Source organism: Synchytrium microbalum (assembly GCF_006535985.1).
Source record: "Synchytrium microbalum strain JEL517 chromosome Unknown SmJEL517_scf0064, whole genome shotgun sequence".
Lineage (NCBI taxonomy): Eukaryota > Fungi > Chytridiomycota > Chytridiomycetes > Synchytriales > Synchytriaceae > Synchytrium > Synchytrium microbalum.
The window spans coordinates 1-22,791 of NW_022158413.1; the positions used below are offsets into that span (position 1 = coordinate 1).

Here is a 22,791-nt window from a genome sequence, read left to right on the forward strand (position 1 = left end):
CGTGCGATCACCATAACAATGCATATGTCTCGACTCATGAAACACGCTATATGGACGATTCTATATGTAGTATGTACCTGCTCAAACCTCATGTAAATAGTTCATCATTAAATTGGGTTACCAATTAGTATCATTGACGCTTACACGTTTTCCAACCCCAGCGCTACATCTTCCCACCTATATACTACCCAAAGACTCGGATCTACCTGTCCTTACTTGTTAAAACGGAGCTTCGAAATCTACTGATCTATACAAGATTTCCTTGTGAGTTTGGGCTTTTTGACACTCAAGCACATGCAAACGAAGGACACGTTATCCTTGTGCTGCCGTCAACAACCTAACAATCAACTTGTAGGATGCTGTATGCTGTATGATTGGTCATGGCTTGAAATCAATGTCTCTCTCCATCCTCAAACCCGATACCAACACGTATAGCGTTGGAACTGTTGCTCTGACTCTCGTATTTCACAGCTTTTGTTGGGGTCTCTTCATCAACTTTTCCCTCATCATTCGTTCAGGTGGGTGGAGTGGACAAATTTGATGATGGTGCGAGTGCTGGAGGCTACGATATTTTGAAACAGTCAACAGCCTGTCTGAGTCCAACAAAATCGAACCATTTCCCATGGAGATTGGAGAACAAATGAAGAATGTATTTACTATATTTTATGCTCGGTTACTTAGCACCAAACCCATTCTATAACGCCTCTTGTCTAAACCTGGTGATCTTGCTCAAGAACTCCTCCATTTGTTGTAACCTCTCGTTTGGTTTCTTGACAGTCCATGGCGACGATACGTCCGACAAGTACTGTGGAGCACATTCTTCACCTTTGGAGAGACAATCAGCTCACTGACATAAATTCAACACAAAAGGGACACTCACTGATCAAATCCAGTCCCTCGATCCCAGTTAAAGCATCATCAAACGGCGAATTACTCTCAAGCTTTGTGACAAGCCGTAATTTAGATGGTGTACGTGATGGATACCTTTGCTTTACGGGTGTTGAGACAGCGCTGCGATGAGGTGATGATGTTGTTGATGGGAGTGTTTGATCTATAATGGTCGTACTGGGAACAATCTTGGCAGCAAACGAGATTGTTTGATTTTGATATCGAGGACTCGTTGGTGTCGGTTCTATAGACATATTGACTGTGCTCGACGTTCCAAATGGATGTGATGACGGTTGTTCATGTTGGGTTGTAGTTGTAGCTGGTGTCTCCTGCCTCGCCCTGGACTGCGTTGGCTGCTTTATTACAGCTGGACTCTTAAAGGTGTCTGTTTTGCCTTTTTATTCAGAAATGGGAATGTGAGACGGTATTGATGGAATGCTAAACAATTCAAATGAGGAGTGAGGACTGAAAAACAGCCTGGCGTGAGTTACCTTCTATTCTTGATAGTTTGGAAGACCGCTTTGGAGGTACGTTCTCTTTTGAATTCTACAAGAAAGCCAAAAAAAAAACCGAAATTGAAATCTATTTTTGAAGCCCACCACTATGCGCCTCTCAACCCTTACCTGTCTTGAATCAGCATGAAGCGAAGACATTCGAGCGTCCTTGGCACCAGCCTTGAATGCAGAACCCTTGATCGACTTCATTCTCAGAGAAGGTGATCGTGGTGGAGGAGTTGAAGAAGTGGTTGGGCTGATTGTTTCAGGCTTGATGACTAATTTCGTTGAAGCATTTACTTTGTGAGTTACTTGATCGTTGAATGACAACAAAAGGAGACGCTCATCACCTTTATGAAGCACTTCATGAGTCTTACTATGAGCTGCAGTTATTGCATCTGGTGTCAACATGATACTACCTATTGGCTTGAATAGAAGAGTACTTGATGTCATTGGAGTTGCAGGAGCTGAAACATCAATCTCCTCTGGTTGCTCAATCGGTAAGGATCTAACGGATTTGTTCTGATGAGTTTCTCACCGCCAACAAAAAAATATGCGGCAAAAATTCAGAAACGGTTGTTACCTCTTCATCTCATTGACTTCCATCTGAACAACCTCCATTCGTTCCTCGAGTCGAAACATCAACCTCTCAACTTGATCCATAATCCCACGTGTCTGTTCATCAACTAATGGAAAGTCTGATGATGTCTGGTCTTGAAGATCAAGGATAACTAAAGCATCACCGCCACATCCATTCACGAAATCGTCCTTGGTGGTTCCCAGATTTCTCTAAAAGCTGATCCGTCATTGATACGCTCAAGCGTTTTTTTCTTGTGGATCCTGGAAAATAAACTACACTTACAACTGCCTCATCAGTAGCATTGATTTCAGTTGTGACATCATTCAAATCTGCGAGCCATTCACTTTGGATGGTGTCTCGTTCAGCACTATCTTTCGAGGACATGTCCATTTGCTCTTGCGTTCTCATCTAAGTCGAGGATGTGAGGGTTCAAGACTAGTAGAGAGCTCACAGCCAAGCATTCTTGTCATTCTACCTTGAGCTGTGATATAGTATCAGCGAATCCATCCCGGCGATTATGATCAATGTCAATCAGAGAACCTAAGTACAACAGAGTCAAACCATGCAGCCTATTATGTTTTCACCTTATTATTTGTCAAGGATTCTCACCATCTAGAGGAGCACCTTCCCGTAGTAGAACAGCCTTGACAGCGTATACTGAAAGACATAGCAGGAGTCTCTCGAATCTACAGAAATTAGATAATGAGACAAAAATGTCCTGGATGATTCCAAACAGATCAAACCAATACCTTTCACCACGACATTCATCAAACTGCGATCTCCGTATCTGTATGTCAATAGGAAACACTCCATTCGTCTTTTTAAGCACCTCAAGCCATTTAAAGACACCATTCCTGAACTCTTTCGAGTTTGTCGGGTTTGTTATTGGCCAGCAAGACGTAAATCTCTAATGAATACAAAATAGTATTTCAAAATAAGAACCTTGCTTCTGATCATCTGCTTGCCAACGCAAAAAACACCATACGTTGACATTACCTCACGAAATGATTTCGAGTCAAGCCTCTCAAGCAAGAAGGCCACTACATATTCAAATGCCTTATCTTGTCCATTTCCACGCGAAAACATTTCTTTATCTAGTGGTTTAAGCAGTGCTGGCAGCGATTGGAATGGCTGGTTTGGATTAAATCCAAGCATCAGTAAATTCACGAATAGAGCTGATTTGGCATCATTGACGACATCTACATTTCGTTCTCGTATAAATTCGAGTGACATGTTGAGGTTGTATTATACTGCTCTAGCAGTATCGGCTAGTGAGTGGTCTTGATCCTGGTCTTTGAACCATCAGATGATGAGGAATTATGTTCTTTTTTTTGCGGAGACGAACAACCACAAAATTACAAAGCAAGTTACAAAAATTCGTGAACTTGAGAATGTATAAACTTGTTTTGAAAGATCAATGAAAATGTACACGTGTGAGAGATTATTGAAAACTTGTTAGCTCGTTGTGTTGAAGCACGGGTTCACCGTTCACCGACACATACGGTCGTATTGCTAAAAAATCAGAATCTGTTGGCTTCGGACGCGTCTTCAAACCCATAAATCATCATTCACATCTCACCTCAGTAGGCTCATCAATCTTCTCCTTGTCTATTCCAGGCAAATGTGCCCACAACATCGGTCTTGGAAGGCCGTTAGAGCCTGTTGTTAGACGATCTGAAGATTCAACTAATTATAGATGAACATAAAGTCAGATTGTGCCTATTTGAAGCGTTCTGTAGTCATAGACACGTACCTTCGCTGGTGTGAAGCCTACGAGTCGGATTTTAAAAACAAAAAAAAAAATTAGTTCAGTGTATATGGGGGCGAATGCAATTAATGGTATCCAAACACTGACATCCAGAAGTGACCTATTAAACGATGAAGGTCAGCAACGGTGAAGATCAGCAATTGTGACGGTCAGCAAGACCCCCCACAAATAAAGTCCAATAGGAAACTAAGCTAGCCGTTATTCATTCAATCTCACCATTATTGCATGCATCCTATTAGTGATAGAGGAATGTTAGCTAACATAGTCTTTGGTATTTAAGGAGGAAGTTCTTACCATGCAAGAAGGACATGGTTGAGTTACGTGATATCCAAGTACGTTACCACTAACAATCCAGTTCAGTTAGAAATCTCCAACAAGCATGGATGCCTTCGACGGAGATCCGTTTTTCTTAGCTTACCATCCCAAACACGCGACATCCCTAATCCGACAATGGCAATTCCTCGTCTGATAATCTTCATTAACCAATTGTACTCCAAAAGGTGGCAAATCCGTAGAGTAAAGCTCTACATTCATATCAGCCAGCAAGATGGCCTTCATGCCCCGTTTACACACAGTGCTCGTGCAATACCGACACTTCAATTCACACACGACTTTAGATCGAAATTGTGGTCGTATGTTTGCTGGGTCGAAGGACTCAGGGTACATATCCTGTGCAGAAATACGTCCAGATGTACGTGACGACGACGTGTATTCAATTACGGTGCGTGGAAGCCATGTGTCTCTTGTTCCTCCTCCTGACGTGGTCGACGTAGTGTGAGCACCACCAGATGGCGAATTAACGAACGTGGTATAGTCCCTCTCTCGTTCAGCAGCACCCTGCGACCCACTGTGCTGAATAGCACGTGGAATAAAGGTTTGCGTGCTTCCGTGATGTGTTCGTGATGAAGGTGATGACGATGCAGACATGTGGTGCGGGGAGAGGTAGTTCATAAGGTTCATCCCGACGTTGATGCCCATATGGTATCGGGACGAATAATACTGTTGCGGTGATCCTGTCGAAGATTGCTGGGATTGTTGGGATGCTGGTGATGAGGATGCTGATGATATTGGTGGTGAGGGGAGGGATGATGCACGTGTCGTGCTGGACGTATTTACGTCTGTCGATATTGGTTCTAGTGGCATCGTGACTTCCTATGGTGGCGGTAGAGCTGAAGGTTGAAAATTGGTGTTAACAGAAAATTTCAATTTGAATGGTTTCCGTGGCTTGATTGCAAGGTAGAAGATGGATTGGAGATGAAAATGTTCGCGTTTTCTCTCACGGAGGCACGTAAGCACGTTGAAATCGAATGTTCATAACCCACGGAAAGTGCAAATCAAAAAGCGTGCTGCGCCAATCACTCTTTTTAGACACTAAAAACATCCAAGACTCCAAACTACGCGACATGGAAATTCATTGACTATTGATTGCGAGGATGGACTAATATATTTTCTTTTCAGATACAAAGGGCTGCTGTTTGTATTTCAATTTCGTTTTTCTTACTTGTTTGGTTGAGTAGGTTTTACATAAAGCAAATTCTTCTTCTATATTACACATGGCATGCAGTTCATATCAGGGGTGTCACTTTTTACAGAGATTTTTGTTGTGTGCTGTTCATTAGTGTATATGGGAGATTGTACTTATTTTGACGATGTAGAGATGCGAGATGGAGGTCGAGCCTAATTTAAGACCCAAGTTGTGGTCAGGCAACGAATCACAGTATCATGTCATTGGACAGATGAAGAGGCATCGTTTGACTCTTGAAACATCGCGCAAAAAAAGCGACTTGATAGAAATTTCATACCTTGGGAATGGTTTCTCCTTTTACAATATCAGTCCATTTGTTTGTAGTGGGAGACGAGGTAGATAAATCATTCCCACGATCATCCACCATACTGTTACCACCACCATTGTTACCGTCCATCAGTCGTTCAGTGGTGACACGAGGACCGAGACCTGGTGGTGGATCAATAATCGACTTGCTACTACTGCTACTATTATTCTTTTCTGCCCATGTAGAAGGCCAGAAGGATGCAAGAGTAATAGCTGGTGCATTGAGGTCTACAGCAGCAGCCGGTAATCGAGACTCTCGAGATTGTCCCTTGTTGTTATTGTTGGTATAGTTGTTAATGCTATTGTTATTCATGCCGTTGCTTTCGAATGTAACCGCGGTGGGAGATTCCAAGTTGAAGAAGACTTTACTATTGAATTTGGATTCGTTCACGGATGACGAAGACGAGGATCGTCGAGTGACTTCTACTACAGATGAGGATGATGACGAGCCTCCAGAGCTCTTTTCGGGAGAGTCCAATATGACTGCACTGTCTTCAGCAGATCCATCTACACTCACTGCTGTACTGACGTCGCCGTTCTGCGAAGTAGCCATGTTGCTAGTGAGATCTTCACTACTAGTGACTGGAGTCAATATATGATTATTGTCACGATTTACATCATCATTATGTCCTTCTGCTTGCTGCTGTTGTTGTAGTTGCTGCTGGTGCTGTTGTTGTTGAAAGTACTGTTGCTGTTGTTGTTGTTGTTGCTGTTTTCTATTTTCTCCTCCATCATTGATTATTTGTTGTGGTCTCATAATCATATTCTTATCATTGCGCCATTGTTTGGCATACTCTTCAAGTTTTCCCAATACTGTTTTGATATGAGTTACTGGGAGTAAGGTGGAAGTCAAGCCGTGTCGAGTGTCACGGGCTTGTGATCTCCATAAAGCGACTTCTCTGGCGACATGTTGTGTTTCGGTATCTCCATCAGCAGCAAATACCAAGACTTCAATGGCTCGCTGTGCGGCGTCACGGACAGCACGTCGACAATGGTCGAGTTCTGTTTCGAATCGTATGCGTAACTCCTAGAAACCAAGTGCCAGTTTGTAGTTTAGTATACGAAACAGTGCCTGTGAATACGGCAAAAAAGGGGCATCAAAAGTACTGTACCTGCTCACGAGCAGCTTCTCGAGTAGCCATATGAACAGCATCCCTCGCAGCAGCCAATTCACTTTCCAGAGTAGCACAACGACGTCTCAAGATATCAGCGACATGTTGATACGAGTTGTATGCTTCACTGATCTGAGCAGCATCACTACGTTGTTGCCTAAGAGAATGTGATGATGTAAGCACAAATACCAAAGAGAGTTCGGAATGTAAGGGACACGATGCAACAATCATCACAATTATAGCATGAAGAGAAAAAAAATTCGTTGATTGCGATGAGTGCTGAACCCACCTCATCGCAGCTCTAAGGGCCATATTCTTTTCCCGTTCAGCTTCAAGAGCAGCAGCCAATCTACCCGACTGATTTCTCTCTCGATCGAGTTCTGAAGCCAAACTCCTAGCCAAGTCCGAAGAACCCGAGTTTGGAGAGGGATATGGAGGGGGAAGCGAGTTGTTTGCATTGTTTGATCCGAAAGCACTGTAGCTCAGTGGAGGAGGCAACGTTCTTGATTTGTTGGATGATAAATAAGAGCCTGTTGATGGAGATACAGATGGACCAAACGACGAAGAGGTTGGACTGGCAGATGTTGGGCTTGTCGTCAAATTGTCAAAGATGCTCGAGTTTGAGAACGGGGAGAAGGTATTCATGATGTGGATGATGCAAGTAGATTGAGAAATTCAAATCTAATGATTGGAGATGATATGTAAGTAAGATTATTGGGCTGTAGAATGGAGTCCATCAAACGAAATAATCAAAAAAAGCTTGATTGGAAAAACAAGAAGCAGCGAGCGACGGTGATTATTGGAGGGGCTTACATGCAATATGGGCGAGCTCGGTACAAGTCAGCTGTATAATGCAAAGGACTTGCTTTCTTGTTGGCCAATTTGTTATGAACTTGTGTGTAGCGTTGAAAGTTTGGAAAGCCAGGGTTTATTGAAAGTTGGACATGATTCACTCAGCAAAGTGAATAGATCTCGATGAAATATATATTCTACAAGATGTTATGACGCGTAGGAGCTCGTTTCAAGCAGTAGATTTGGTATAAAACCCATCTCGCTCGAAGGAGCACTGGTCTGAATTGCGAGCCTTTCGACGTGATAACTGTATTGATTTATTACAGAGCAAGTTATAAAAGACACAATTTTAAATATTCAAATATTAGAAGCTATCCTACCGTGCTTTAATTTCATTTCCGTCCTTCGCAAACCTATTGAGCCTCTGAAACACAAAACGCTAAGGACGATTAAATGACTAGAACGTAAAGAACTTACCTTTGGACCATTGGATCATTCATTTTGGATCTAAATTCATCATGTTATCTGATGAGCGACCGGTAAGACTCTGCGTACACGTCAAATGGTCACATCCGAAATCACTTTCTGATTTGAATCGCACCATAGATATCAACTAGTGGCATCTCTTGGGAGACATCTGTCAACAGGCCATTTACTCATGCAAGTACTTTATTGACGATTGCAATCACCGGATCTATTGTGCATCTACATGTATCATCAAACATTAACAGGAACACACTATTCATTCTACCTTCCTCAATAGGACAAGCAACAACAGGAGTACAACACTCCACAGTCTAAACTATCGTCTAAATCATCATTAATACGGCATCGGCCTGCCAATGTACCAGACAACGTGGCTAACGACGAGGACGACGATGAAGATATCGAGGCACGAGTATTAGCTCCTGCTAGAGCCATGCATGAAAATGTATGGAGAGAACTGGTTCAAGAAGAAGCTGCCTCTTTAAGGGACTTTGAACTGCTGGAAGCTCAAATCATGAAGGATCATGATGAAGACGATCCAAGAGATCAGGTGTTGATGGATGTTGATTTAGATGTACCGGAAGATATTCAAGGTACATGGTGATGGAGTTCGTATAACACGTCCATGTTGACCGTATGCAGATACAATACCTTACTGTGGGGTTTTCGCTCTTTGGATAGAAGGTGCCGAGGATGATGAAGAAGAACATGCTCGAGCTTACAACTCGATTCTATATTCAGAGACAGACCATGGTGCGACACAGGACTGCCCTTCCTCTAATAAACGATTTTCATCTTACGAATACACTCTTACTTTAGGCTCTCCAGATGAATCTCTTAAATCCTTTTCAGAGAACGATGAGGATACTGGCATGCTCGAGGATCATGTCGATGCTACGGTGCAAGCACAGTCAGCTCCATCTGCTCCATCAAAACTATTGTTTAGTCTTTTTCCAAGCCTAAAGCCTGTGGTGGAAGCTGTTAAACCTGTCGAGTCTGGTAAGTTTCCAGTCTGGTTCTCTATCTTTACCCCTTTTTTCGTTGTGTATCTTTGCGTTTTTTAGCTGGTCTGATCAAGCGTTTTATGCACACTGTAGTTCCAGCACCAGCATCAGCTGTTGAACGAGCTACAAGACCTGAAGAAGCTGTTTCAAAGGAGACCAAGCGCTCAGTGTCAAAAGAGAAGGATGTTCGACAGGTCGAGTTCTTGATGAGAAAACTCAAGCTAGAACAGGTGAGACCAAAAAAATCGGCAAAAACATGCATTTATCCGGATCTCAGTGGGTATCCTCTCTTTCCCTCTCTCTCTCTCTCAATCTAGGATGCTTTTGACGAATACAAGCATCAGGAGATGGAAAAGATTCGAGTGACTCGCGTCCAAGAGTTGAAGAATCTTAGAAGAGAGAAAATAGCATGGGATCAACAACGAAAAGTCGCTGACCTCGTACCAACCAAAAGGTATTCGCAAAAGGACTACCTTCAAAGTTTTCGAATTCCATTTTCAGGTATTTTACTCACATGATATATTGTTAGAGAACGACAAGAGTTGGAATCCCTCAAAAAGAAGATTGACGACATGTCTAATATTGCCAAGCAACGAGAGTCAAGGTTGCAGCTGACAATAGACAGACTTAAACGACAAGTCGATACTCTGACGAAACGTAATATGGAGTTACAAGACGAAGTACGAGTACTTGAGCATGATCGAGTAGCTCATGTAGTTCTACAAAAGGTATTCCTTGAACCTTTTGGATTTTTGTTGCTTCCTTTCTAACGAAAATCCACTTTTCATTAGGAGACGACTCTGCCACTTGTCATAAAACATACTCAGTCGTCATTAGATATACCTACGGCTGGATTGGGTGGGCTAGCAGGTGCAAGTACTAGTACTTCCTCACTAGTCAAAGTGCATCAACGTCATTCTGGTTCATCAGATACGGGTCTGAAACCCACAGCAGCAGTAGTGCAACAGCAGCATCTTAAACCCAAACAGTCTGCTATACCGGTAGCAGTGACACCAATAACAGCAGTATCAGGAGAGCCAGACTCGACTCTAGTAGCTTTAGCTGAAAAGCTGGGAGTAACAGGTACCTACAAGGACATACCAGTTGGTGAAAGCAAACTGGAACGAGTGTTTGATAATGGTGTCAAACTTGTATGGTATCGTAATGGAACTACCAAGGAGATGTATCCTGACGGAAATATTGTGGTTCGGTTTGTGAATGGTGATTACAAACGAGTAAGTGTGATGAGCAAAAAAGGGTATACAAAAGACGAGTACACAGGCATGATCAGGAGAAGAATGATTCTCACTCTTCTGGCTCTTCTTAGGTCACATCCAATAAGCACACTGTCTATTGGTATGCTGAACCCAGAACTCTGCATACTACACATCCAGATGGCTTGCAAATCTACGAATTTGCTAATGGACAAGTAGAGAAGCATTATCCAGATAGCCGGGAGATTCACTTTCCGGATGGCACTAAAAAGTATATTTTTGCCGATGGTGATGTGAGTGGTGATTGAGATGAAGTTGACCTACATGCGACTAATCTCAGTTCCCCTCTTTTTCTCCTCTTGATTTTGTAGGAAGAGTGTGTATTCCCTGATGGGTCATACGCCAGGAGGCACGCAACTAAGGCAACTTAAACATTGTATATGTTTTGAAAAGGTCGATTTCATTTTTTGGTAAGTGTAAGATGAATCATTTTGTATTTGAAGAAAACAAAGAGTATATAAATAATGTCAAAATGTGTATCTTCAACGTGAATGCCCATGTTTTTGATTCCATGCAACTAGTTCTGAGAGTGTGACTCCTTTGCCACCAAATATGTCTAGTGCACTAATGACACGGAATAAAGTCTCAATGATCCTTGCAAAATCGTTTCTCGGTTTGTGATGATGCAACGACTCACCTTCCATAAGTAAGATCAATCCTCCCATTCGACAATATATTCACCAAATCGATATCAGAGATATCTTTGGCACCACCAGCATATGTGCATGGTATGCGAGACCATTTTGATAGTGCTATGGTTTAAGCGAGAAGCGAAAGAGGACAAGAAAAAGAATACATGAGCTGATGTTGTTTCTGTCGTAACATGCATATATAAGTTTTGGTGTTTTACCTGCAACAAGCTGTTCATCAATTCCTCTCTGCAAGCCTTCAACATCGGCAGCGTGGACGAGGAATTCGCTACAGTATGATGATAAGAGGCCTAATGATTCTAAGGCAAAAAAGTGTCTGTGAACGTCGTACTATAACAAATCTGAGAACGTCGATTGATTCAACTATTGTTGGTATGTTCGCGTACCCTCATTAACATCCATATCAGTCAGCGTCTGCCATTTATTCATGGCAACAATCCACTTGTTGTCTCGTTGCTTGCAACTAGAGTAGTAGAGGAGTGTCAGGACTCAATCGATTCAAAATATAGGCTCGTCTTTTTGGCGAGCAAATACCTGACATCGACAACAAGCTTCTCCGTTCCAATCTTTTCCGATATCTGCCGTAATCGCTCCTCTGAGAAGGCTGCGTCTGGGAATAGCCAGCTTGTAACGATGACCTACATGTGCAGCAAAAAGACAAGAGATCTCAGACTTAGCATTGCCTAATACAGAGACACACCAGTCCCATGCATCTTGGCATTATACCTTTTCAGCACCATAGTCCAACCACTGCATCGCATTATCAATCGTGATGCCTCCACCGAGCTGTAACCCATTCGGCCAAGCTTGTAATGCTTCTCGTGCAGCATCATCATTCTTGGGACCGAGTTTTATGACATGGGCACCGTGTAGTGCGTTTTTCTTGTATAGATCTGCGAAGTAAGACGGTGGTTCTCTGTGTAAAGAAGTGCAGTTTGTTGAGATCTAAGCGTTTTGATGTTGATGCTGGGCGATGCATTGTGATTTACGTAGCGGTATGGTTGACGGTAGCGATATTATCAGTTCCGAGAGATGCGCCTACGATTTGCTTGACGCTTCCTTCATGAAGATCCTATGTTATTGTATGCTTTCAAAGTCAGTCATTTTCAACAGAGCTGTTGCTTCCTTGTTAATCGATCGCTCATAACACGCACTATGCACGGCCTGAATATAGTCATGCCGGATGCTTGGGCCACCGAGGAACTGAAGCGCTCGACACTCTAGTTATAAATAAGACGATGGATTTGCTTGAATTTTTTGGAATTGTCGAGAGTTGTCAAAAGCTCGACGAGCAGATTCAAGGAAGGGCGATGGACGGGCTCTGAATATTTGTACTGGATGTAAATGCATATTTGTACCGTTCTGGATGTCTTTTTGAGCTGATAGGCGTTCGTGATTGTGTCATTCGACTGCACAAAGTGAGGCAGTCTGACGTTGAACGTGTTTATATTATTAATTATGCCATTATGCTCTTTCATTGCTGTGAAATACTGATATCGAAACTCTTTTGTAGGTACGTCAAGGGACGTGCTCGTGAACTCTTCAACAAATATTTGCAACATTTGAAAAACGTCGAAACAGACGAGAACGAGATCTGAAGGGATTTTAGAACGGTGCATCCTCTGAGGAGGTACGACGAAGTACTATACCTTGTCAGCGTCGATATCGCTCTCTCACCATTAACGTGGTAATCGTTGTAATTTGGTAGAGACTTTTGACACCTAGTCGATCAGTCGAGAACGAGGACGGACGACCTTTTAGAGAAGTGCAGCCTGTCAAGAGTCACGGTGAATGCACGCCACCTTACCGGCGCAGACCTCGGCCGTTTATTCATCGACATGGAACTCGGTGAACATTTTCAATCATATTGAATTCGGTGACGAAAACGACATGGGCGATGCAAGGGGAAGGGTATCGACTTTTACGAAAGTTATTTGTACGAGTACACTGTGCAAAACCATCGGTAAGTGCCAGAGGCGACACAAAACCCTTTCCACCATTGTATTTTTGCCATGTTACGAAGCTCCATACAGTCCTTGCTAATACTATTGTTACTACTTCATCATCATCATTTCTCCTCTTCACTACCACCCTAGTTTGATTATTCCTCGTCTCCTTCCTCTTCACCCGCTCCTTCTTCTTCCTCTTCTTCACCTTCATCGTCGCCTATTGGGGCACCCTACTTCCTCCAAGCGCAAACCCAGTTTTGATGCCCTCTTGACGAATCCTACAAAGTCCAATACATCTGGAGCCAACAAGGCGTACCACTCATGGTGTTTAAAAAACTGCGTCTCTCCGCTCTTGAGTAGCTTGTGGACGGGGCGATAGAAGGGGAACGAGCCGAGGTATGATTCGACTTTGGAGGGGATGAGACTCATAACGCTTCCCTTTGCCAAACTTCGTCGACTTTCGAGGACGGTAGATTGGACGTCCAGTGCTTCTTCACCACCACCAAAGAGCTGAACGAATGTCTATGGTTGGAAAGGAACTGTGAGTAAAACAGTTGACGCCTCGCAAGAAGTCAGACAAACGTACCGAGGAATGGCCTTCAGGCAGTATCGATAAAACAGATAAGGATGGACTTGGGTGGTGGTGGGATGGGTTCCGCCATGTATTGCTTGGGTTGGAGGAAGAAGCTGTGGGTGATCGATATACAAAATTGTTTGGACACCTGAATTTGTGATGCTCTGACCCGATGAAGTCTTGGCACGCTCCATTACAGATCAACTCCTCTCAAGTCGGGAGTGTTTCGATAATAGAGAGAGCCGTATCAGATCCATGTAGCCAGACTTGTAACCCATAATTAACCATCGACGTCGTCGGCGTTCAATTCCAACACGACGATGTGCTATTGCTGGGATGGTTGCTTCAATAAGTTGAACCCAGTTGATAGTATACAGGAGGGACCTAATACGATTGCTACGGGGGCACTATCTTCTAGCTCTACGACATGACAGCCAACTCCTGCTGCGAGACGGGGAAGGCGTCTTCCCATCCGTTCGCCACCTGTTTAGGTGCGCTGCTAAGAGGCTTAAGCGAGTAGAAAGATCAGCGTTCATTTTTTATCCTTTCTCGCCTCAAAAGGCGAGCTCAAATCCGCTAAATTGAAAGATTGCACTAAGTAAAAGACTATAGCTCTTTGATCTTTCAGCCAGAAGTTAAAAGCAGTAGCCAAGTTTAACAACCCGTCCTACGCACCCGCCGAATCGGCAAGAATTCTTTCACTAAGACCTCACAGTGCAGGGTCCCTTCACGAAAGAGACGTCCGCCTCTAAGCAGAAAACGATGGCTCCATGAATTGTCCTACATCCTAAAGCTTCTCAAGCTCACTTTTGTAACGTCTTAACAAAGCTAAGTTATTCTTCAACGAAGCTTGTTAAGACGTTGATCTGGAAGGACATTTCAGCTACTCAGAATAGGGATGGTCGAAATTCATAGTTGATCAAGTTCCGGCAAAGGACATCGGTTCGTTCGCCTCGTTCTAATGTTACTTGGTTCACTTATATTCCTTCAAAAATTGCTTTCTAATTTCAGTTTATTTTGAAGTGTTGGAAACGTGTAATAGGGAATAACGACTAGTTTGATCTCTGCCTTGCTGATTTTTCAATTTTAATACTACCGATTCAACCCAACTTCCTCGTTTAAACCTCAATAGACTTTGATGGTCGGTATACAATCTTCCTCGACTTTATGTAAGACCATTTGAATCTCTTCCACCAGACACTCAATCCCATTAGAGCAGCAGAAATGGCCAAAGTCTTCAATCCCATCTTTTTTCTGTCGTCGTGTTCAGGGTATGAAGTCCAAGACAAGAAGGTCGCGACATCTTTAGCTAGTTGAGATGCAGTGTTGGTAGTGCCATCAGAGTAATCTACTACTTCGTCGTATAGAGCACGGGCCATGGATATGGAACCTCCAGGGAAGTATGGGTTGTAGTGTTTTCCCTCAGCCATTTTGAAACCAGCTGGAGCATCGTAGTATCCCAATAGCAAGGCCATAATGTAGTCCTAATCAATTGATACGCGTTTTGATATTTTCGTACGTCGAGTTCTCGAAGGGAATTGTGTGTCTCACCTCTTCACCGTGACGAGCACGAACAATACAACTCAAGTCTGGAGGGTAAGCACCAGCATTAGCAGCTCGAGCAGCTTCTTCATTAGGATATGGCTTGGGCATATAATCTGATGGCTACAGCGTAAAAAAACGAAAATGAGACTGGTTTTTGTAATGAGAGTGCTTTTGCTCCAATGAAACCGCGTGTTCGACTTGCTACCGATACGGCCTGCATTGCTATTTCAAATTCTGACTATAACACATACTTTGCCTGGTCGCATAAACATTTCACCAGCATCGTTTGGTCCATCAGCATATTCGTATTCAGCAGACATGGCCTTGATTTCAGCTTCAGTGTGTGTCACACCAATCAGATTTCGCCATGCTACACGTTCCAAAGAGTGACAAGCAGCACATACGTCGCGATACACTTGGTATCCACGTCGTAGTCTAGGTGGCAGCAAGTGCGTAAGTACAAGGAAAACACGCACAAGTTCATTGCGACACAAAATCATCATGATAACAACAATTGCATCCTAAATTATGGTTAAATAACAGATATACTTACGAAGCATGGTCGTAAGATTTCCACCAAGCGTGATGGTCCCAAGGGTAGTGAGGAGGATGCAAACCATGGTCAGGGAGGGAGAAGGCATGGGCTTCAGTGAGAGGAATACGTAAGCCAGTTCCATAGTCCTTTGCGAGAGATTTGATGCTTTTTCTCATTGCTTCCATCTTTTCGTATACAGGTGCCATATTATCGTCATTTAGGACGGTAGCGGATAGTGCCAACCCGGCAATAGTGCATCCTACAGCAGTCTTTGCAGCCCAAGTGATGACTTCTCGTCTATTGTTGCCAAATGCACCAGCTTGTTGGGCAGTATTGGTGCTTGCTTGTCTCAATTGGGAGTGACCCAAAAGAGAGACTGTTCTGCTGGTTCGAGCCCACATCTTTCGTTGCTAGAGTAATAAGAGGAATCAGTTAGATGGTCATCAATACGATAGAGTTCTCTCTTTGAAGCTTGTCTCTTACCAAGCAGCCAGCAAATTGCTTTTTACTGATTTTGAGAAGTGGAAAAATTTGGGACATGTAGACAGTCGACAGATTTAGACAGAGACAGAGAATCTGCCGGTAGAGGACCGCATTTTACGCGTAAATATTTAAGGAAACAATGTCGTCTGTTTGTCGATGAAGCATCTTTTACCACAAAGAAACTCGCGAACACATAATGCGATGCATGTTTTGATACAAGATCGAAACAAACCAAAGTCCCTAATCAGATCTCGTTCATATTCAAATTATTGATCATGTTGTCAGCGAATACACGCTTGCGGTTAACAATGGAGTGAAAGTGCTCAGCGTGCAAAGTTTCGACTTGCTTGTTTCTTGGTTCAAACTGGTAGTTCTCTGGGCGATCAAGCATCGAATTTACGTGATTTGAATGATGATATGATTGATATGAGCGCACTCTATACGACGACTGGACAAACTTGAAGTCAAAGCCAGAAGCATCGTTTCAAACTTTCCAACTGACTAAAAAAAAATTCGAATATAGGAGTAGGAAGGGAGTGGCAAATCAGGATCAATCTTGGGAGGACATGAGTAATAGATCCGTGGTCGATGCTCTGGTGGGGAGTGGAGCAGTTTCACTCCAAGTCCTCAATTCGGGTAATGCAGATGACGCTCCACGAATTCCTGATCAAGGCAACAACAGCATCCAAGTGGGCCAAGATGACATCAGATCTATGGAGGAAGGTCAGGATCTGACAGACTTGAAGGCTGGTGAAGCTCCGCAGAAAAAGAACGTCATGAATGGTGACACGTCCCCTAATGGCCGTCACATCGAATTCACGACGATCGCTGTAAGTATTCCCCATGTTAAGCCTTTACACATGCTTTATCTTTTCGTTTTTTCTTCGAACTCGTTTTGATGACGACTTTGAACTGTTGAGAACGTCTTTTGTCGTTGCTCGAGTTGCTCCTGACGCTTGCCCTGTCTCGAGCTCAACACTCTAACGTCTTTCCTTTCCAGGAACCGGCAATGGCTGCTCCTCACGATGTAGCTATTCCTTCTTGGAGTCATTATAACTTCTTTTACCGATGGACCTTCAGTTTTATGAACGAGCTGGTTCGAAGAGGGCTGAAGAGGGATTTGGTTGCTGAGGATCTGCCAGCTATAGAGTGAGCATCGCTCGGTTCAGTAGCTACTTGAAACCCGAAAGAGACTCACAGGCTTTTCCCATTATAGTCCACCAGATGATTCAACAAAGCTTGTGGCCGCCTTTACCAGAGCTTGGAAATACGAGCTAGACAAGCATGGACCTAAAGATGCCAACATATGGAAGGCGGCTTTTCATGCGTTCGGCTTTGGCTTCATGTTGGGCGGTTTAGCTTTTGTCGCAGAGGCTTGCGTGCAGGTACGAAGCATTTAGTTGGTAGGTATATGCTTTATATGGTGCTTACATTTAATGTTATTACAGATTGGTGAAGCTATCATGTTGGGACAAATCTTGATATACTTTCAAACACCTACTGCACCTTCGTCAGGTAAAGCTCAGATCGAATATTAATCGAGAGTATTATTTTCCATCTTTTAACATTCTCTCACGAAAGATGGTTATCTTGCTGCCATGGGTTTATCTCTTTGTGTCATCACCCACGGTATGCTGCACCATATTGAATTCTTTCTTACTATGCGGGCGGGCATGCAGACTCGAGTGGGCATGATAGCAGTAATATACGCCAAATGTCTCCGTTTATATCAAAACTATGCCACGTCAGGGCTCATAGTAAATCTCGTATCAAATGACGTGCAACGATTTGAGGATGCAGCTCCCTTTGCACATTTCATATGGGTCGGTCCAATACAAGCCATTTTGGTGCTTTACTTTGCATGGAGAGAGATATCATATAGTGCTTTTATTGGCTTGATCGTCATCTTTGCTTTTATGCCGGTTCAAGGTTTCTTTGGTGCTACTTTTGGAAGGTTACGTAAAGGTACGATTTTGGACTTGCGTTGTGCGAGAGTATGTTGTCTAACTTAATTGTCGTTTAGAAACCGTAAAGTGGAGAGATGAAAGGATTCGAACCATATCCGACATGATATCAGGCATTCAAATCGTATGTTGTTCTTGCGCATTTCTACATAATTGAATTGGAAAAATCACGGTTAACAATGCATTGAACTGTCAGGTCAAACTATACGCTTGGGAGAAAAGTTTTGAAGAAAGAGTGAATAATATGAGGGACGAAGAGACCAGTTTCATTCAACGTGCAAACATCATGAGAGCAATCGTGGGTACATTTGCACTTAGCCGGATTATGAACAAAAACTAAGGCCTTGACAACTATAGAATGAAGCACTGTACTTTTGTGTCGGTGCAATCATTGGAGTCTTCGCATGGACGTCTCTCTGGCTTTTTGGTGAAACATTCACTGCTTCCAAGGTAACCTATTCGCCGAAAGATTCACGGTTCTTCCAAGTTGGATATCAACGCACGGTTCTCTCTAGATCTTCACTACCATCGCATTGTTTAACATTCTCAGAGCCACCATATTCAACTTCTTTCCGAAAGCTGTGCAATTTATATCAGAGTCTATGGTGTCAATGAGAAGAATTCGATCCGTGAGTCTTTGATTTCCTGGGTTTTTGCATTTGGCATTGTCAGGTTCTCGTCGTTGTGAGGTCGCCACGTATGTCTTCCTAACTATTCCCTTCTCTGTCACTGCTGCAGTTCTTGCTGCTACCTGACATTGCATCAACAGCGTTGACTCCTGAGAGCCAACAATTCTTGGACTCGTTCAAACCTGCCATCATTGACGTTGCAGCAGACAATGCCTCATTTGCATGGGGTAATCCTGCAACGACAGCTGGCTCTGACATCAAAGTTGTGGAAGACGTTACTCGGCCAGTCACATTACAAAACATGACCTTCAGTATCGAACGCGGGTCGCTCGTCGCCGTTTGTGGATCGGTGGGATCTGGTAAATCTTCGCTAATATCATGTATTTTGGGAGAAATGGAGATTCTGGAAGGTCGTGTAGGTCTACGCAGTCGAAAAATTGGATATAGTTCTCAAACACCTTGGATTATAACCGGATCGATAAAGGACAACATCGTAAGCCCAATCATTGCCATTTTTCGCATTGTCACAAGCCTTTGACCACGTCGATAGGTTTTTGGACGAGATTGGAATGAAGAACGCTTTTGGGAGGTTATTCATGCTTGCGGCATGTCTAGAGATATTGAATTGTTTGCTAATGGTGCTGATACGATTATTGGTGAACGGGGAGTCACATTGTCAGGTGGCCAGCGCGCCAGAGTTGGCTGTGCTAGAGCTGTATATGGTGACGCTGACATCTACTTTCTGGACTCGGTATTGGAGGCTCTCGACGTCCGTGTTGGAAGAAGATTATTTGAAGACGGGATCAAAACCTTCCTCAAATCTAAAACCGTATTCATCGTGACCCACCAATTGCAATACATTCAGCACTGTGATCATGTACTGATCATGGAAGGTGGCAAGATTGTCGATCAGGGCAGCTTTCAGAAAGTCTGCACTGATGGAAAAGGCAAATTTGCTGACGCCCTTCGAGAATATGAGCATGTCGAAGACGCTGTAGATGATAATGTAGATGATTCAGATAATACTGATGTCGATACAGCCGAGAACACGAAGAAACCAATAATACGGAAGGCTGCTACTCCAGCTGTAAAATTGGATGATGATGTACGAAGGAAATTGGTCGTTGCGCCACAATCTGGTGGCAATACTTTTGGTCAAGAAATGAGTCAAGAGAAAGCTGCTAGTGGTAACGTCTCGTGGAGCACTTATTATCAGTATTTCAGAGCTGGAGCTGGCGTCTTTACAGGTATAATCATCGGTCAGACGTATTGATTGGCCAATTTTCGCATTGCCTAACTTGATTCTCATCGACATAGGAATATTACTTTTCCTGTCTCTTATTGTTGGTGAAGTAGCTCAGGTCATGACCGACTGGTGGTACGTTGTTTAAAAGTTTGAGGTGGAGCGTTTCGTTGATCTCTCTGCTTTGTCCTTAGGTTGTCAAGATGGGTACAACAGTCTGCTGCAAATCAAAGAAGCCCAGTACTGCCTAGCGTATATGCAGGGCTCGTTCTACTCCAAATCATTCTCTCGAATGCCAGAGCAATTGCTTTCTTCACCGTGTCGCTGAGGTCGACTCGATCCATCTTCAAGACAATGCTCAACAAGTCATTGAAGGCTCCAGTATCGTTTTATCAACTGAATCCTCTTGGCAGAGTCATGAATCGATTCGCAAAGGTATGTTCTATTTCTGCACGCTTCAGCCTCCTTTTTTCCCTAACTGAGTTCGCTAGGATATGGGACTGGCGGATGAACAATTGCCTCAGACCTTTTTTGATTTCGTTCAAAGTGCCTTCATCCTGGCAGGAGTTCTGTCACTCTCTGTAAGCTTCCGTTCGCCATGATACTGTGTCTGTGTGAAACAGACCAACTGATCATGTTTTCGAAATATTAGGTCGCAATTATACCCTATATATTAATCGTTATTCCTCCTCTGATTATTTCCTTCGTCTATTTATCTCGTTGGTACTTGGCTGCATCTCGCCCTGTAAAAAGGTTAGAAAGTATTTCTAGAAGTCCGGTGTACTCTAGTATTCCGTCGACGTTAGAAGGTATGTGCATGTTCTTTGTTTTGGTCACTCTGGAATACAGCAATGAAACACAATTTTTTCTCAATTAAGGATTACCGGTGCTGCGGGCTCTTGGAGCAACAGACCAATTCCTTGCTCGATTTATGGACATTCAGAATAACAACACTCGCATGTGGTTGACATTCTTGACGGGAGCTAGATGGTTTGGATTTAGAATTGATACCATGTCTGCAATGGTAAAGAAACCTTAGTACCATGTCATCTTTGGGTTTTTTTGCCAAGGCCGCATCCTAATTTAAAACTGCGTTTGGTCTAGTTTTTGGTCATTGTGTCGTTTGTGGCAGTTTCGTTAAAGCAATCTTTAAATCTGTCACCGGGATTGATCGGGTTGATGCTGAGTTATAGTTTGCAATTGGTGAGCGAAATTAAGCATTTTGAGTTGTTTCTTTTTTTGTTGAGTGTTTGGCAATTTTCTGTAAAAACACTATTTTTCGCTTATTCAACTGGATCTCACAAAGCTTCTTTTTCTCAGATGGGGCTCGCTCAATGGTGCTTCCGTCAGAAGGCTGAAACTGAAACACTCATGACGAGTGTTGAACGTATACTAGAATTCACTGAAATCCCATCTGAAGCACAACCCGGTCCTGATGACCTCAAACCTTCGAAGGAATGGCCTCAATCTGGTCATATAGTGCTCAAGGACTTGCGTCTGACATACCCACAAACTGATAACGAAGTGCTGAAAGGAATATCTGTCGATATCAAACCTGGTTCTAAAGTGGGGATTGTTGGAAGAACTGTATGTAAAGTGTCCCTTGTTCTTGCTCAAGCAAATTATTCGTCATTGACGCGTGCTATGTATTAAATTAGGGTGCTGGAAAGTCATCAATGTTGCAAGCGTTATTCCGATTGGTGGAGCCCAATCCTGGGTCAGTTATAATTGATGGACTATCTGTTACTGACATGTCACTGGAAGACATTCGTAGTCGTATCTCAATCATACCCCAAGAACCATTTTGTTTCAAGGGCGATTTGCGCTTCAATCTCGATCCCTTCCATCAATACGACGATGCCAGATTATGGGAAGTTCTTGATGCAGTAGAACTAGGGAAGATGATACGAAATCTGCCTGGTAAACTAGATGAACCAGTATCTGAAAACGGATCCAACTTTAGTGTCGGTGAACGTCAACTCATAGCACTCGCCCGAGCCATACTACGAAACAGCAAAATAATCGTCATGGATGAAGCCAGCTCCAATATTGACAGCTTCACAGATAATTTAATTCAGAGTGCTATACGACGTAAAGGAGGAATGTTTTCGTCAAGTACGGTAATAACCATTGCACATCGTATTGGAACCATTATAGATTTTGATGAGTTGATGGTTTTGGATGCGGGAAGGTGTGTAGAGTTTGGCAAGCCGCTGGATTTGTTGAAACAACGAGGGAACAGTTGGTTTGGGAGACTGGTGCTGGAGATGGGAGACGATGCGTTTGATATGCTGTATAAGAAGGCGGAAGAGAAGGAGGCCTATGATAGAATGCTGTAGTGAATTATTGCTTTGTTTGGGGATTACATTATCATAAAATTGCAAGTTCGCATAGTAGACCTTCACTATAAAGACAAATATATTCATATCAAGCTCACGAAATGTTCTGCGAAGCGAATATCTGAGTTTGACTGTTCTGCGGAGGTTGGCTAACCAGCAGTTCTCCAATGGCGATGTGTCTGGACTTTCTCGTCAAGCGTCATATGTGAAAGCCTCTAAACGATGTTATAAAAACGACACCGGACATCGATAAATCCAGATTATTTCGAATGGGAGTGTTCTTCGTATCAACACAGCTGTTGCACTACAAGCGAAGCAACGCGTAAACTGTGATCTGAGATAGTGTAGAAGATACAGAAGTGTAATACTAGTTACGACGACCAGGGAGTCTCCTAGCATTCTATATAGGTGCATGTAACCAAACCTGAACGAAGGGGGACGTTGGTGTGATTGGATGGGGATTTACGCTTACCACAGCAGTAGAAGTTACTATCGACTGGCCCTCACCTGTCTTCCATGCGGTAACGGTTCAATACCCCTGTACTCTCTTTTGGTCTTGCCCTTGCACTGTGGATACAACGCAAACCAATTTCTATCTTTTTGGTCAAGCAAAGTAAATGCCCCAGAAGTAGAACCCTTCAAACAGGTTGC

The 22,791-nt window shown here is 43.2% G+C and overlaps 5 protein-coding genes across 5 annotated transcripts; 2 read left to right on the top strand and 3 right to left on the bottom strand.

Annotated features, from left to right (window-relative positions):
* Positions 1-3,450: 3,450 nt before the first annotated feature.
* Positions 3,451-4,873, bottom strand: SmJEL517_g05893 (uncharacterized protein; the record flags this gene model as incomplete). Its single annotated transcript, XM_031171819.1, has 7 exons — positions 3,451-3,474; positions 3,542-3,648; positions 3,716-3,732; positions 3,818-3,830; positions 3,947-3,962; positions 4,025-4,073; positions 4,149-4,873. The coding sequence occupies 7 exons, from the start codon at positions 4,871-4,873 to the stop codon at positions 3,451-3,453; spliced, it is 951 nt and encodes a 316-aa protein (XP_031022193.1).
* A 3,110-nt stretch (positions 4,874-7,983) lies between these two features.
* SmJEL517_g05894 (uncharacterized protein) lies at positions 7,984-10,600 on the top strand (the record flags this gene model as incomplete). Its single annotated transcript, XM_031171820.1, has 11 exons — positions 7,984-8,004; positions 8,072-8,164; positions 8,229-8,544; positions 8,633-8,704; positions 8,771-8,950; positions 9,016-9,185; positions 9,273-9,409; positions 9,485-9,683; positions 9,747-10,190; positions 10,283-10,462; positions 10,541-10,600. The coding sequence occupies 11 exons, from the start codon at positions 7,984-7,986 to the stop codon at positions 10,598-10,600; spliced, it is 1,872 nt and encodes a 623-aa protein (XP_031022197.1).
* Positions 10,601-10,711: 111 nt separating this feature from the next.
* Positions 10,712-13,596, bottom strand: HIS6 (1-(5-phosphoribosyl)-5-[(5-phosphoribosylamino)methylideneamino]imidazole-4-carboxamide isomerase; the record flags this gene model as incomplete). Its single annotated transcript, XM_031171821.1, has 11 exons — positions 10,712-10,793; positions 10,867-10,981; positions 11,080-11,178; positions 11,266-11,342; positions 11,414-11,517; positions 11,606-11,795; positions 11,869-11,951; positions 12,911-13,045; positions 13,111-13,350; positions 13,415-13,515; positions 13,572-13,596. 11 exons carry the CDS (start codon positions 13,594-13,596, stop codon positions 10,712-10,714), a joined length of 1,251 nt encoding a protein of 416 aa, XP_031022196.1.
* A 924-nt stretch (positions 13,597-14,520) lies between these two features.
* SmJEL517_g05896 (uncharacterized protein) lies at positions 14,521-16,022 on the bottom strand (the record flags this gene model as incomplete). The annotated part of the gene is made up of 5 exons (XM_031171822.1): positions 14,521-14,886; positions 14,954-15,067; positions 15,199-15,382; positions 15,501-15,892; positions 15,966-16,022. The coding sequence occupies 5 exons, from the start codon at positions 16,020-16,022 to the stop codon at positions 14,521-14,523; spliced, it is 1,113 nt and encodes a 370-aa protein (XP_031022195.1).
* Positions 16,023-16,531: 509 nt separating this feature from the next.
* SmJEL517_g05897 (uncharacterized protein) lies at positions 16,532-22,140 on the top strand (the record flags this gene model as incomplete). The annotated part of the gene is made up of 19 exons (XM_031171823.1): positions 16,532-16,795; positions 16,966-17,114; positions 17,182-17,350; positions 17,414-17,480; positions 17,547-17,930; positions 17,989-18,053; positions 18,126-18,227; positions 18,287-18,379; positions 18,445-18,558; positions 18,668-19,051; positions 19,109-19,805; positions 19,876-19,936; positions 19,996-20,236; positions 20,293-20,382; positions 20,454-20,610; positions 20,680-20,825; positions 20,906-21,004; positions 21,122-21,388; positions 21,460-22,140. The coding sequence occupies 19 exons, from the start codon at positions 16,532-16,534 to the stop codon at positions 22,138-22,140; spliced, it is 4,230 nt and encodes a 1,409-aa protein (XP_031022194.1).
* Between the last annotated feature and the right edge of the window lie 651 nt (positions 22,141-22,791).